At 38.8% G+C, this 16,288-nt stretch overlaps 1 protein-coding gene across 3 annotated transcripts; it reads left to right on the top strand.

The window, feature by feature from the left end:
- The first annotated feature begins 2,481 nt into the window (after window positions 1-2,481).
- On the top strand, window positions 2,482-14,927 carry RWDD3 (RWD domain containing 3). 3 transcript variants are annotated; one of them, XR_007890044.1, is made up of 6 exons: window positions 2,482-2,790; window positions 8,484-8,968; window positions 9,651-9,766; window positions 9,865-10,174; window positions 10,684-10,816; window positions 14,016-14,927. XR_007890044.1 is itself a non-coding variant. In XM_051624995.1 (4 exons), exons 1-4 carry the CDS (start codon window positions 2,706-2,708, stop codon window positions 9,977-9,979), a joined length of 801 nt encoding a protein of 266 aa, XP_051480955.1. In that variant the 5' UTR covers window positions 2,482-2,705; the 3' UTR covers window positions 9,980-10,633. The 3 variants fall into 3 exon arrangements, 2 of the variants coding, with proteins under 2 accessions (XP_051480955.1, XP_051480956.1); XM_051624995.1 differs by lacking the exons at window positions 10,684-10,816; window positions 14,016-14,927 and having other exon boundaries at window positions 9,865-10,633; XM_051624996.1 differs by lacking the exons at window positions 2,482-2,790; window positions 10,684-10,816; window positions 14,016-14,927 and adding an exon at window positions 4,556-6,744 and having other exon boundaries at window positions 9,865-10,633.
- Window positions 14,928-16,288: the final 1,361 nt, after the last annotated feature.

Genomic DNA, 16,288 nt, shown 5'->3' with positions numbered 1-16,288 from the left:
GCGTTATTTACAGTGAGCCACTGATCCCAGTAGGAGCTACTCACAAGATGTGTCTGTATTTGCAGCATGGGTACATATTTTTATGACTGGAGTCTGAATGAATCCAGTTTTCAAAGGATAATGTAAATTTATTTAAAGTCTTGTGATTGTTGCTAGACCTCATTACACAAATCTAAAATCATAGTTTCCTTTGCTTACGTTCAGTTTGGATCATGCCCTCTCTTATAAAATAGAAACATTAAAGACTAAGTAATTATTTTTATTTTCCAATGTTTTGCCAATTTAGTGGTAACTACAGAAAGTTTTAGCTATTTTTCTGACATGCTGCTGCTTTTGCCTCCAGCTTCTGAAGACTGTGACCCCAGCTATTAGAGCTAGCTAATGCTTTAATTGATCGTTAGTAGACTTTCAAAATGAGTTTCCATCTGCCAAAACATTAAGTGTCTTAGGGAATTGACTTAGAGCAATTTAATGCACAGAGGATAAATGCAAGTGTTTTTAAAAAGCACCGCTAGATCACAAAACCTTGAAGAACTTGCTTCTAAAGTACATAAAAGGAAAAGTAATAGAAAACATTTTTTTCCAGATTGTTTTTCCTCAAAATTACAGAAGGCTTTTTTATGTATCAATGAGAACTCATTACCTTATTTTAGAAAGCAAAGAGAAAGATATCATGAAAATGTGAATTTAACCTTAAAATAGACTGAAAATTTTGTCAGTTTTAATTTGAAATGTAAATTTTTTGTTAAATGAATTTATTCCAACTTTAAAAAACAGTTTTGCGAAAAAAAAAAAAAGAAAACTTTACCAGCTGTACTTCAGAATATTGAAGAAAAACATGTCCCTGTTTTATCACAATTTTTCAATGTTACAAGGGTTGCTTCTTCTGATTTTGTTCACTTTTACCATGTAGCTCATTTGGAGTGATTTTTACAGGTTTTCATGGTGCTTTTCATCAGCCATTTTTGTACTAGCCACTCTGGGTAAACTACCATTGCGATAACACCTGCAGTTCTTACTGCAGAAATAATGGCTTCTTTCTTAGGTGTCTGAAAAATCAGTGCTATTTAACTCAGTTAAGAACAGTCCTAGCTGGTACAAAGTTCTAGCTGCATTAGAGCCATCGACGTTGTTGTAGCCGCAAACAGAGGACGGGCAGCTGTCCTGCAGCAGGGCCCAAAGGTGGGTGTGATTGGTGTTGCATAGGTTTGCCATCACACTTAGCTGTGGCTATAGGTTCCTTGTTTGTGTTTGTCTTGTGACCCCAAAATGGGCAACTGCAGCGATTTTTAGTCTTCTTAGGTGTACTTTAATGCCTTCTAAGAGTACGTGGTTTTAGAACCACTTGCTGTTGTGGCAGCTGCGACAGCAGGGTGGCCGGCGTGGAAATGATGATAAAAACGTGTAGGTGGGTGTTCCAAATTGACATTTTTTCCCAAATGTCTTTCTCCTCTTCCACTCTTATTTGCCACTCAAGTTAGACAAAAACATGTCTAAATGCACAGTTTTATATATAACCACTAGTGGCTGTCAACACAACACCTAATTGATTTGGACCATAATTACAGTGATTGGAAAGCAAAGGCTACTACTTTTGCAAATAACACTGGGAAGATTAGTTTTACCTGCGTATGAAAGGTTGTGTTCTGTTTGCCTTGTCAGGTAAAGCGGAAAATAGTGGTATCACCAGTGGCATATTGATTTATGACAGGATGCTGGAGTGGGTTTAATACAGGCTGGCTCTAAAAAGCAAGATTTTTTTTCAACTTTATTTGCCACATGTTGATGGGAAGGCATCCATTTAGAGTGGCTGATGTTATTCTATCAAACACTACCATGCTTGAAGAAATTATTAAAAAAAAAGAGGGAAAATAAGATCTTGACTTCCAGTTTAATAATAATAGAATATGAAAGCCAGATTGTAACTGTAGAAGTTCATTTCAAATTTAAATATTTAGCATTTTCACTAGTCTGTGAATACAAGAAAATTTATTACATTAAGATGGAATTTAGATCTTTGACATGACGTTGGTATTTTCGTAGTGTGAAAAATACCAAGCTGACATTATACTGTCTCATTTGATGACTTCCAAATGCCAGAGTGCAGTAACTTATTCATAGGGACCTCAATGTCTTGTGATAGTGTCAATTTAAAAGACATTTACATCGACTTTTTTTATTTAAACATGTAAAATGGAATATGCAAAGTGGATGAGGAGCAGGGGGAAAGACCAGGGGCAAAAAATTCTTTATAAAAGAATGAGGCACTTTTAAGGCTAATTCCCACCGAAGCCTCTGACAGCTGCACGGGCTGCTACCTGGCAGTACTTCTGGCAGCTCCCGTCTCCTCTCTCTTCATGTTCTTTCCCTCATTCTCATTTTTCTAGTTATTTCAACAGAGCTGAATTAAAAATAGCAAGATACAGGTTCCTGAAGAGGCCAGCCAGCCACGCACAGGGCGGCCATGTTGCCCGGCGCCGCGGGAGGGCGGCTCCCGCCTCGGCCCCTGCCCGCGGCCTCCGCTGCCTCCCGCGGCCTCGGAGGCTGCCGGGGGCTCCTCAGCGCGCCTGCCCGAGCCGCGGGGCCGCGCCGGGTCAGGCGGCAGCCGGGCTGGGGGGCCCCGCTGGCAGCGGCGCTGTGCCTGCCGCGCCGGCCGGGGTAGCGGCGGCGGGGCTGGAGCCGCGGCGGGCAGGGAGCGCCCCGCCATGTCGGAGCTGGCGCTGGAGGAGCTCTCGGCTCTCGCCGCCATCTACTGCGAGCCGGACGCCTGCGAGGTGCTGGCGGTCTCAGGTGAAGGCAGCCGCGCTCCTGCGCCGAGAGCCGCGCTGCGTCCGGCTCGGCAGGGCCGGCCATGGGCACTCGGCGCCGCGGAGGCCGCTGCCCCGCAGCCCCGGCTCGGCCCAGCTCTGGCCGCCCTTCCCCCGGCAGAGGAGCTGCCCCGGGGCCGCTACCGGGGGCCTCTGCCCGGCCTGGGCAGGAGCGGCTGGATCGCTTGCTGTTCGCGGCAGCGGCCAGAAGCGGATGCCTTCTGTGCCGGCCTCTTTGCCGGGGACAAGCTTAGCGGTCCTACTCGTTTATAATGAGCGAGTTACTTCATTCCTGCCGTTGGCAGCGAGTGCGGAAATTTGCAGTAGGTGAAGGGCAGTCGTGGGAACGGGCTGGCTGCTGCTTAGTTAATTAAGCAGTTGCATCTCACAGGTGTAACAAGACCAGGTATTTATTCTGTGGTAATTGATAGAGGTGCAGCTATTGCTGTGCACAAGAAGCCTTGGGTTATCTCTGTCTGTTTCTGGGGATAGGGTAGTAATCTGGGCCTTACAGTGTGCCATGTGTTCTCTGGCTTCAGCAGCACACGTGTGGCTGCAGGTTTTATAGGCTAGTAAGGCAATTCTTTCATGTGCTGTAGGTAGAAAGGTGAGAAGAAGATTTGTAGTGCTTGTTCCCATCAGCTGCTGGCTGCTGTGGGCTGGGAGCGCAGTAAGTGTAAGCACCTTTACTTCACGTTTTCTGCACCAGCTATGGTAGCTGCTGGTCAGAGCATAATTTTAAGAGATTAGTTTTATCACTCTGTGCCATTACAGTGCTGTGAAGATGCCCCTTCAGCAAGGGAGAATAAATCTCTGTAGTTCCAGTGTACAACAGCAGTTACTGTCAGGTTTAAAGATAGTGTAAGGTTGGATATGCAAGTGCTGCATTGCAGTTCAGATTCAGAGCATAAATAAGTTTTGCTTATTGCCTATCACTGATGTGACAACTCTTCTATAGATTTGTTGGAGATATGTATATATGTGCACACACAGAATAAACACATATTCTGTATCATTTGCTGTTCCCTGGTGTGCTGGGAGCTATTGCAGCGTGCCCAGCTTCCCAGCAGAACGTCGGGACAGCAAGCAGTTTCCTATTGGGTGGACTGCAGTAAAGTTCTGGAGAGTGCTGTTAAAAATAGATCCAGTGGCTGGCTGTCAGATTTTGTCTGTGTATGTATTCAGCCCGAAAGAACTGGGGTTGATAAGGAAACACATTTGTACTGGAAGAGTGACCGGGCACTGGAACAGGTTACCCAGAGAGGTTGTGGAGTCTCCATCCTTGGAGATGTTCAAAAGCCATCTGGACATTGCCCTGGGCAGCCAGTTTTAGGTTGCCCTGCTTGAGCAGGAAGGTTGGACAAACTGACCGCCAGAGGTCCCTGCCAACCTTAACCATTCTGTGACTGCGGAAATAACTTTTCACTGCTTTGTTGTGAAATTACGTGTGGCTGCTCTTGAGTGACTCACCGTAACCGAAAAGTTACTAAGAAATTAACTGAATAGACCTCAAACTTTTTTAAAGAAAAATAGTCGTTGAAAGAGAAGTAGATTCACACAGAACAGCAAGTGGTTATTTGAAAAGAGGACTCCATGCCTCAGAGGAATGAAGACATTAGTGTCTGCATGGAGCACGTGCACCGGGGTAGTCCAAAAGCAGAATTGTTTTGTGTTTAGACCTGCATGACACACCTCTTGCTCCACTGTAGGCAAGTAATTATGTCATTTTATTTTTTAATTGGTATTTAGAATTTTATTTTTAAAATACAATTCATGAAATGTTTTGACTGAATTTTGTTTTCTTAAAGTAAAAAAGTTCAGGAATGTTATTTCAGGCGTAGTTTGACATATAGTATCCAGGCTTAACAGATGTTTATTTTTTTTTAAAGTGAACGTATCTGAACATTGCATATGTACGTCTGTTCCTCCAAATCTGCTAGATAAATATACACACATCCTTCTCTCTGGTTCATATACAGAGAAATGGTTTTGTGTTTATAAGTTACCAGGGTGTAAAAGGCTTAGAAACATTCTAGAACATGAAGTGCCACAAGTGCACAACGGGAACAGGCTATTATATTTATATTGATGTTATTTGTCTTACCAGGTTGCATTTGTGATGTGTTAAGATCACACTTACCTGGTTTATTTCCATAATTTTCTGCTGGGATGTAAGAGATTATTTGCAACCATTATTATTGATAGTTTTCGTACCTTAGGAATTAACTTCTCTTTTATGTTGGATGCAAAATCCTTTAGTTTGTACACAATTAGCTTGCATTTGCTTTATCTCTTCAAACCATATAAATTCTCATTGACAAACTGTGCACAGAAGTAACTTCCAGGAAGACTGTTATGGTATTTCTGATACATTAAGAGTAATTTGTGTGTAGATCCACAGGATCAAAATGAAGGCCATTGGGGATTTATGGTTTTGAGGAATGTAAGAAAATGCTTTTGTAGGTCTCTTGGTATGCTAAAACCTTTGGCTTTCTGAAATTTAACCATGAAGTACTGAGAATGTAAAATATGTTTTCATCAAAACCAATGTGTTGATGAATTTAAATAAACTAATTACAGCATATCTTTTTTACCTTACATATTTATTGACAAAGATTAGTGTTACAGATAGAAATCCATAATTTACTTGTTAATCTGTTCCCTTCTGGTTTGCTCACCAAGCTTGCTGTAAAAATATATTTATATATTCTAAGCTTATACGTTAGTAGGTGCCATTTTCTGAATTTAAAAATAGACTGCATGTGTTGCATAAAATGCCTTTGGGCAGGAGAGAAGGAAGGATATCTCTCTGGTTGACATGGAACATAAAAAATCTCAAATATGCTAGAGCTAAATATACCGATAAGCTACAGGGGAAAATGAGTTAAAATGTATTGAGCTTGGTCTTATTAGCACTTTAAATGCCAGCATACCCAACCTTTTATTTCAGAAATAATCACTATTTGGTATGAAGACAACTCAGACCTTGTAGCTTGTGCAAACAAAGGAAATATTTCTTTAGAGCCTCATTACAGGGAGCGACTGTGGTTTGCTCTTTGTTCTGCCAGCTGTCTGCAGCACTGGTGCAGGAAATGGAAGCTGGAATGTTTAAATAAACTTTAGATGCTGAAGCCCCAGAAGCATTTTGAAGCACTTATTTTTAAAAGTAAGTCTGAAGCAGATGTAAATGAGCACAGCTGGTTTTTTTGTGATGGCTCAGGGTGATACACCTGGGGATGTGAGGCTGCGCTGCTTCCTTTGGATTAGTTCATCATCACAGGGAAAGGTGTGAGATTGTTGCAGGCTTAAGAATATGATCACTGCAGCAGGAGGCCCTAGCTGAAGGGACAAGGTTGGCCTGCCTGCTTATCCCCCAGTTATATCTGAGTTGGTGAGATCTGTTATGACAAGCCAGGGAAGAAATCCTAGGAGGGTTATCAGAAAGGTAACATGTTTTTCTGTCACTGTAATTACACTGGCAACAGAGGAGTATTCTTAAATGCATTTATAAGCTGCGCGTTTTAAAGTTTATTGGCAAGTGAGTTTAAAATAAAAAGATTAAAGGACAGGAATATAATACTGTTAATACTGTTCAGCCAAATGCAGCTTGTTTTCAGCTGGCCACGTACCTGGAGTGTCTGACCTGTGTAGGAAGAAGCTGGAAAGAGGCAGGTCAGCAGGCACTGACTGTGTGCGGCAAGATGCTCAGGGGTATGTGGAGACACTCCGTGGTGGCCAAGAGAGTGCGGGGCAGGCTTTTCTTCTTGTGTGTGTGATTATGCATGATGAGCATGGCATAATGGCAGAGGAGCTGTCATGGCTGGTGCTCAGTAAGAAACATTTAACAAACAGGCAGCAGAATACAGAGATTGGAACGGGCAGGCTTGATGTCCTCCAGCGTAGCTCCTGCCCATGAATGAAGGTTGCACACTGCCAGGTGGGTGCTGTGGAGACTGGAGTGTCTATCAAGTTTTGTGCATTTTTGAGGTATAAACTTGCCTTTTAAATAGTCTAGAACCTTTCATAAGGTCTTAGAAGACTGGAGACCAACTCCTTTTGTCAGGGAACTGCAGGTAGGTAATGCCTGTGGATATGGGCATGGCTGGTGTAATTTGTAATTTGATTCACTGGAGTTGCATCCACTACTTTCAGCACTGGATTTACTCTGTTTAGATAACAATGGTTTATAGATGTTCAAAGACCTGATTATACTAATGCTGACGTTTGATTGTTGGGTTTGGAGGGTTTGCTTATTTTTTGGTGTGCCTTCTCTGACCTGGAGTGTTCTTTTTATGGCCCAGAAAGGAGATTTGGAAGCAAGTTTTTGGTAACACTCTCTAAAGTACTTCTGTCGGTCTCCTTTTAGGTTCTTTCACAGTAGGGTTCAAATATAAAGTCTTAGAGAATGCTAAGATAGGTTAGAATCATCAATCCCAATCAAATATAATTCAACTCACTGTCGTGTAAAGGAAGGTAAGATAAGGTAGGGGGAGAAGAAGGCAAGTAACTTCAAAAAAGCTTCTCTGAAACTCAGCTCTTCTCTTATCTGCCTTTCAAATCTGGCTTCTCCTGCTCTCATAGAATGAATTGACCTGACATTTTAGCAGCTTTTTAAAGAAATTAGGTGAAGTGTTTAGAATGTATCAAAGCGGTAAAGCAGGGAACATATGAAGAAGATCATCTTTTATCTGATGCTCTCTTGTCTTCATTGCAGAGGAGTAGTTGGTTGGGTCTTTCTTCCTGCTTTTCACTTTATGAAGTTCTGTCTTGTTTTTTCTGTGTAACATTTTTTAGTGAAGAAGGTTTTATTGCAGGAATTGCTGTACATAGCTTTCATATTAGTTGTCTTTAATGATGTGATTTTTCAGAGGGATGTGCTGTTTTGCCCTTCGTGCTGCATACTGTATGTATCCTTTTCACTCTGAAAATAATTCTATTCTAAAGTAGACCAATAACAGGTTTTTGAGTAGGTAGGCAGAAATTTACACACTTTTCTATAAGTATATGCATGTATATATGTATGTATGTAATATCTAGGGTCAGATGTACAACAGATATGTTTTCAATATGTTAGTCTATGTAGGGAAGTTGACAGAAAATAATTAAACATAGTTTCTCTGAAAGTTTTAGGGGACAAAAAATCTGACTTTTTTCTTTCCAAGTCCCGCTCCAGTGTGGAACTGCTTTTGCATGGTTTTAAAAAAACCTCAGCACAGGTCTATTTGCTTTGCACTGGTGTTGATGTTAGAAGTCCTACAGTTTTCTCTAGGAGCAGAGTTAGGGCAGTGCTGAATCCATCCAGAAAAGTCTCTATTTTCAGTTGTCCTTGCTGGTGCTATTGAGCTGTGGAAGCTGACTTCTGTGTTTCTAAGAGAGAGACTTCTTTATCACTGGCTTGTCTAGACTTTGAAAGAGCCAGAAGTTGTGAATGCTTTTTAGAATGTGTTAATAACTTTCCTTCTAGTGTGATATGGAAGGTGTTTAATTTCAGAATTCTCTGCAAGTATAGCTTGAGCCATTGGTTGCAATCCCCTACCCCGCAAAAAACCCCACATGCCTTATTTTGTATAGAATGTCAGTCATTTGAATTGGAATTTTAAAGAAAGTAACATGACTTAATAATATGTATTTCAACTTCAAGCATACTCTTACTGTTTATTTTTTTATGCTTTGCAGAGACGCATGGAATCACATTTCGAATTCAAATCAGTGTGAAAGAACTGCTGGATACAGATGTACTTTTAAAGCTGTTATTCCATTTACCAGTCAATTATCCATCAACTCCTCCAGATATTTCTGTTAACTCAGACCAGCTTACTAGGGCCCAGTGTATGGATGTGAAAGATAAATTACTTGAACAAGCAAAGAAGCATCTTTCTGAACCCATGGTACATGATCTGATTCTTTGGATACAGCAGCATCTTAAATATGTCATTAAGCAATCAGCAACATTTTGCAATGAAGAAACTACTTTGTCAAAAGGAAAGAGTACAGAAGATGGGATCTGGATGCTTCTTTTGCATTTAGATCACATGAGAGCAAAGGCAAAATACGTCAAAACTGTGGAAAAATGGGCTTCAGATCTAAGGCTGACTGGAAGACTGATGTTCATGGGCAAGATAATATTGATTCTTCTTCAGGGTGACAGGAGCAACATTAAGGTGCAGGAACAATGAATGTTGACTTGTTCTATCGATTTATGACTGAAACCTATGTGAATATTTTGGGTGTTTTTCTAAACTTAACAATTTTGGAAGCAGATTGATCATTAGCAGAGTAGGAAGGCTCAACAGCTTTATTCTGTATTTAAGAAAAAAAATTTATTCTATTAGAAAGAAACCAGTGATACCTGTAGACCTGTGGCCTGCATTGCTTTGCTCTCCACTGTACTTCCTTGTATTTCATGACTGTAATATGCCTAGGTTCAGTCTCCTGTGTTTCCAAAATGCCCCAGAAAACAGAAAATTGGTGATGAGAAATTAGTAACAGACCTACTTCTAGCTTACTACTGTTTCTTTACCTGGCTTAGACCACATGGTGCTGCTAGCACATGCCTGGGCTTTGAGTTTTATGTCTGTGAACTCCTACTGCATTAGGCAGGTTTTTGTGTTGATACTGGAGGAGAATGTTTTGGCTTTTGAAACTCAGGTTCTCTAGATCACTTAAGACTGTGCTTGACTTCAAGCTGATGAATAGAAACAGTCATGCACTTTTTGGAATGGGAACTTTCAAAGTTTGATTGCTATGTTCTGAAAAAAACTCTGTTTCATACAGATTTTGTATTTTACTAAACTTCAAAGATACCAGGTGCCATTTAGTATTGTGTTCTTTTTTGTCATTTAGGAGTACTTGATTCTTCAGAAAACTTCTAAGGTAGATGTGGACTCAAGCGGAAAGAAATGCAGAGAGAAAATGATTAGCGTGCTGTGTGAGACAAAAGTACAGGAACAGCATAAAAGGTATAATTTAGTACTGTTGGGTATAGAAAGGTAACAGAATCGGTAATTACATTCTGACAAATCTAGGCATATTCATGAGTTTCTCTTTTACTATGTAGGTTTCAGACGTTTGAAGTCAAAGAATATTCAACACTGGATGAGCTACAAAAGGAATTTGAAACTGCAGGACTTACAACTCTTTTCTCTGAGTTTGTGCCTCCCCTCATAAAGTAAAAGTGAAAGTGAACGCTTTGACCAAAGCAGTAGTCGACTGCCAATGCTGATGGAAGATAAAAGCAAACAATATTAAAGCTTTTCTGCAAAAAATTCCAGAAGTAGCCATCCTCTTGAAAGAAGGAGAAGGCAGTTCATGCATCAAGAATGGATACTTTTTTTACATTTATATATTGAAAACTTTTTTCAAGGAAGGTGGGGTTAATTGTTATAATTGCATGGCATGCATGAGAAATTAGGAGGAAATCATGTTAAAATCATAGTCTTCTATCTACTCTCTGTTTTGCAATCTGTTTTTCAGTGTTTCGTTTTTTATCTCATGGTAGTGGTTTTTCATAATGGCCTGTTAGAAAGCATGATTAATTTTGCTTTGAAAGCTTATATGAAGATATTTCTATAAAAAGTATAAGAAAAACAGACTTGAACGTGCCTGAGCAGCATATACTTAAAATACTTCAGGTGTTCTTCTGCTAGGTTTTCCTTCTGCATTTATTTGACTGTAAATGCTAAACTGTTGATTTAAAGAAAAAAATAATGTCATACGGGGACGGGAAAATCTTAAAGTGTCATTATGAATGTTAGTTTTTATTCTAGAATGTATAAAAACACCCAAGTGGAGAATTTAAATTTATTAAAAAGCTAATGTAAAGCAAACTGTAATATTTTCTTTGATAGTTTACAGATTCCTTTTTGCACTTTATCAGCACTTTATCAGGTTTTACTGCCCATGCATCTTTAGATATCCTGTTTCAATTAAACTCTGAGAGCAGCATATATACAGACTTAGTCTTCTGTTTCTCAAGACTTCTGTCAAGTCTTCAGTCATTTTAGAAGCTGGTAAGTTATAACTTCCTATTAAAATTTCTCTACCTTTAGCATTATTTTTTTTCTGATTGGTCAGTGACCGTAGCCAACTTACATATTTTTTTATTACTAGTCTGTATTTTACTTCAGTATAGTGTTACAAATTATATACATAATTTTTACAAATTAAATTGTCCAAGTTCTTTTTGTCTAGGGAGAACTGGAGACTTTAATTCTTATAATTATTAATGTCCTTTAGTTTCTATTTTACCTGATACCATTCTGTACCAAGACTAGAAAAGTTGTCCAGTAGTACAAATTTTGAAGTGAAGTTGAGTTTCTCAGTAACTAGCCATGCCATTTAGATGATGATTAGCATGTAGCTAAACATGTGCTTTGCTGTTCTCTGTAACTCACTCGCAGCGTCTCATGTATTCTTTGTTAGCTGAGTAGATTTGATCAATTCAGTGTAAATTAAATTATCTCCATTGTACTGGGGGAAGACTGGTACGATTTGGTCAGTTCCCATAGTGTGGTTTTGGTGAATCATTATGTAAGATATTTTGATTTCCAGTTTCATATTCAGACCATGAGATCATACCTCTTGCTTTATGTATACTAGAAAAGCAACTAAAGCAAACTATTAAGATTTTTAGGTTTTACTATTTGAGATATCAAATGCATAAAAGATTGTGGACTATTTGAGAGTTTCTTAAGTTTTTAAGGATTTGGGTAATTTTCCTAATACAGAGTGTCTCAAATACGTATGTTTCACCTTATTTTATGCGTCAGGGCTTATTTAATGAGCCAGTAGCAAAAGCTATTCTTAATGAATCTTTTGTGTGTTGCACATAGTAGTACTTCAGGCACAGTAGAAAACAGGCCAGGTTAAGCAGGTTTTACAAATCTGTTCTGTATTATTTTGAAATGGCTTTTGCAAGAAAAGGAATCTAATTCCTATAATTGTAAATGTGCATGGAGATTAATTTTTTCTATTATAAAGAAGAATAAAACAGAAGTATCTTTAAAATATTAAAATAACATGTATTTTAAATTGTAGTTTTCAGAAGTGAGCTATTCTCAGTTAAAATATCTACAGTGAAAATATGGCTGTCAGTGGAGTATGCTGTGTGATAGATCTGACAAGTATCAAGCCTAACAAAAGGCCTATGCATGCATAGCATAAGAAAACGTAATCAGTATCTGTCTGCAAGTCTAAATGTTGTAAGGTTTTGCCAGATGGATTTTATGTCTTTAGCCAGATCTTTACTTTTAAGTACTCCACTTTTTCTGGAAAGAGAATAGTACAACTTAAATCACAACTGTGGCCATTAAAGTATAGCCAGAGCCTTTTCCAGCATGCATGTAAATGAGCTGTATACTTTCTGTTGATTTTGGGAATTGGGTTGAAGAGTAATCTGTGACCTCAAAATGCATGTGACTGCAAAAATAATTGAGGCACACAGTTGTTCTGGTCATCTTTCTTGCAAGGTTAGATGCAGAGTCTCCAACTTTTTCCTCCCTTCTATGAAAGCAACTGTAATTAGCTGCATAAGACAAGTGATTTTTAGGGTCAAGGGTTGCCAGTTGCACTTGGATATAAACTCATGTATTTTCTGCTTGGTCACAACTAGCACTATGCAACAGCCAATCAAAAAAAGTAAGAAAAGGTAAAGAACAAACTACAACTGGTGAAGCTGCAGCTCTTTTCTGATCTGAGCTCATCTTCTTGCCAAATTAAATTGTAAGATGCTAGATGATTCCTGTATTTTAGGAGTTATAAGAAGCAGTTTAGGCAGTAAATTTTTATTGTAGTTAAATCTGTTACTGACTTACTTCGGACAAATCAACAAGTCTAGTGTAGGAAAGGACTGTGTTTTCTTTTTGCTTGGTTTGATGTGCTTCAGAAGAATTACAAATCTGATCAACTTGATACTGTTCAGACAGCAAAGAACATGAAAACTGATGTCAGTCTGATTCTGTCAAAGCAAGTGCTTTTGCCTACCCGTCAATCAGTCACTTATTTAGAATGGTGGGATATCTTGAGTTCAGACAAGTAAACAATATTTTTAAAGGTTGTTCTTTTGGAAGGATGTTACAGCTGTCTGTTAACTGATAGTTTGCTTGCGCTTATTTTAAAAAGAGGTGGGCAAGCCTGTTAGCCCCTGGGGCACAGAAATCATTGGAATGCAAACTGTGGTGCATGTTCTGCCCTCCAAGGGAACTGAAGCAGACACAGAAGAACAAAGTGCAGAGAAATGAAGCTAAAACTCCTGAGAAATGTTAGAGGATGCATATCAGTGTCTAAAAAGTTAGTGAAGTGTATGTAACTATCAGAATCAGACATTTCAGTAGCAAGGAAAAAGAAATCCACAAGATAAAAATGTTTTAACAAAACAAGCAGGTAGCTTTCTTGTGAATGTTGTATTATAAATAGTTCTTTGAAATGCATAGTTGGTAAAGCCACATTTCCTCATTTCCCATGGCCTTCTGTGTTTGTGAACTATTGTGCACATGAAGCCTTTTCTTGCTGAAGAGACATTCATGTTGGTGCTCTCCCAGGTGGTTTCCCCAGTGCCTGATAATGATCGTGCTCTCTGCATAAATCATTAAAGTATCAATATCATTTTTCTCAGTTTGCTACCTGTTTTTGTCAAAGTTGTAGGAACTTGGTTTCTTTCAGACTGTTAACCTCTCATTTTAATTGAAATTAATTTAATTCAAAACTTCAAAAATAATTAGGTGGTATAGATTATGTGCTTCTGTACTAACAGAACAGCCGCATCACCACAGTTTCCTTTGAAAATTAGGCTAAATTGAAAGCTGTTGCAATAGGACTGACTACTTGAAGAATCAAGTTTTTAGGTCAAAACTGAGGCTTGATTGGGCTTTTTTTGCTTCCTTGGCTTATTATGTGTGAAGAAAACAAAAAGTGGATAAAGGAAGAAAGATACATAGAGACACAAAATACCAAATCCAACACCTGCCCTATTTGCACAGTTGTTTTTACAGGAATACATTGCATCCAAAGCATCCATTCTAATCCTGGGGAGATATGCTTGATCTGCAGCAGTGTGTGAAATGGCTGTTGAGTGAATGCCTGGAGTGGGCATCTGCCAGGCTCCAGAAGAGATGGCACTGGCTGCATCAGTTGCCAAATGGCACGTGTTCATTTCTTCTGCGTTTTCCTGTGACTCATGAGTGTTGTCTGTCTGCCTTTTCTGTGGTACAGGAAGGACAACAGGCTGGACATCTGAGGAGCTCTTCTCTCTCCTTACCCTTTGTGCAGCAAGTGTGAACTAAGTCACCAGAAGAGCAATGTGAGATCCAGATAAATTTACTGTTATGTGTAACATCGGGTCTTGCTACCTACGTATGTTAGTGCTTTGACAGAGTGGTGGTGTCTGTGGAAGCAAGGACATGAGAGTGCTAACAGATTCAATTACTCAATTCTACAATCTTTCTACAATTTTGTTTTTTACAATCATTGCTGACCGCCATTGTGACCAAGGTCTGTAAATAAAACCATCTCTCTCTTGGCAGAGGGAGGAGCAGAAATAAAACTCACTTCTGTATTAATCTTTCAAGGCATTATTTATAGCATTAATATGTACTATTTAAGGATTTTTATTGTAATGTCTTGAAAAGAAACCCTTCTGAGCAGCACATGCTGTGAAGTAGCCTGCCATTCAGAACAGCATGACTTCAGTGGATGTTATGCTGAAGTCCAGAGAAGGGAGGTGCTTTTAAATGGGGGACTTCATCAGTATTAAGAATTCATCAGCTTTTTTAGCTTAATCTTATTAAAATTATAATTCTCCCCATTTGTTACAGGGAGGTTGAGATGCAGTTAGAAGTCCTAGATGAAAATCCTTTACATAGTTGATTTAAGAAAAAAAGATTTTGTTATTTTGTGAATAATGCTGATTTTTGTGGTTTTGTAGTTCTAGCTCATTTTCCCATAATAAGACTATTTCTTTTTTCTGTGTGAATAACCCATAAAACCCACGCAGATTAGTGGAAATTATACAGAGAAGTGCTATAATGGGTACCAAATGAAGAAACTTCATAGTGGGAAAATGTTTTGCTTCCATTGTTTCTTTTAAAAACAGTTTAATAAATGCTGCACATGGATGATTTCAAACCTAGTGTCCCTTGATTTGTTCAGCTTTATCTGTGAAAATACAAACATGATCGTGTTATAGTTCCTTTGAAATAAGGTGGTGAAATGTTGCACACACTGTATTTCTGCCAGAGTTTGAGACTGTAATAGCTTATATTCTGAAATAGTGCAATTGGTGGAATCAACTTGCATATGTCTTGTAGCAGTATTAAGCATTATGATCCTGTCTCTTTGTGCATAACACATGCAAAACTGGCAGCACTCTCTTATCATTTTATATTTTATATGTGTGCTTAATTTTATGTTACTTTGTGCAAGAGTTATGATTGCTTATAGGCTTAATTATAGATGTAAATGGAACTTGAAATGTAAATATTCTAGTAGCATTTTGTAGTTAATTGTTCTGTGCTGTTTTTACACATTGGCTTTTATATCACTATTAGTTCATGTTTCCTAAGCTCACAGCATTAACCTGCAGTGAAGAGAACTCTGATTCTGAGTGACAGAAGAATTTGCTTAAAATACATTAATTTAAGAAATTCTTTGGACTTCAAAAATGAATCCCATAATAGATTCAGTTAATTATCTATTCAGGTTCTTTAATTTCATGCTAATAAGGTAATAACCATTACACTTTTGCTTTTCTTAGCGTAATACAAGTAATCAGTTTGTACCTAGCATTGGAACACAGCTGTTTATGGAATTGGGGTAAATATGTTACCAGTATTTCCTGTTATAATTATCTTATGATTCCTTGTATATATGCAGTGTAACCTGTTATAACTTGAATGCAAAGAGTCATTTCAGGATGAAACGATACAAAAGATCTCTGCATGACGACAGTAACTCTACTTTGTGCTTCTTTTCCTATTGTCACCTTTTACATTCCTGCAAATAAGAAGTGAAGACTGATTTAATGGGAAGTAGTTAAGGGGGTCACAATTTTCTTGAACTAAACTTAACAGGCAAACTCCCTGTGTTACACTAGATCTTGATACCTGTGAGCTGGAGGCAGGGGACTCGCTAGGCCTTATGGAGCCACTTTTGGCAACATCTAACTGCTCCACTGAAACAATTAGCTGGATATTTCTTGAAATTTATGGAGACAATTGAAGGAGCTAATTTCACCTACACAGAAAACAAACGCTTGACTGTTGCATGGTCTGAGCTCAACATCAGGAGAGCAGCCTGGTACTCTGTTTATGTTAGTGCCACAGGGGCTAATAACCTAAAGTTTACTCTGTGCTAGTCACAGAGATCGCTGCAGAGCAAAATCCGAGCTGTGATTTTAAGACTGAAGGTGCTAAAATCAATGTACCCTTACTGTTCTTGGGATGTGCTTAGAAAAAAATCAACACAAAATGATTTTGTTGGTCTCTGAT

Source organism: Apus apus, chromosome 7 (assembly GCF_020740795.1).
Source record: "Apus apus isolate bApuApu2 chromosome 7, bApuApu2.pri.cur, whole genome shotgun sequence".
NCBI lineage: Eukaryota > Metazoa > Chordata > Aves > Apodiformes > Apodidae > Apus > Apus apus.
This window is presented reverse-complemented; position numbering and strand designations above follow the sequence as displayed.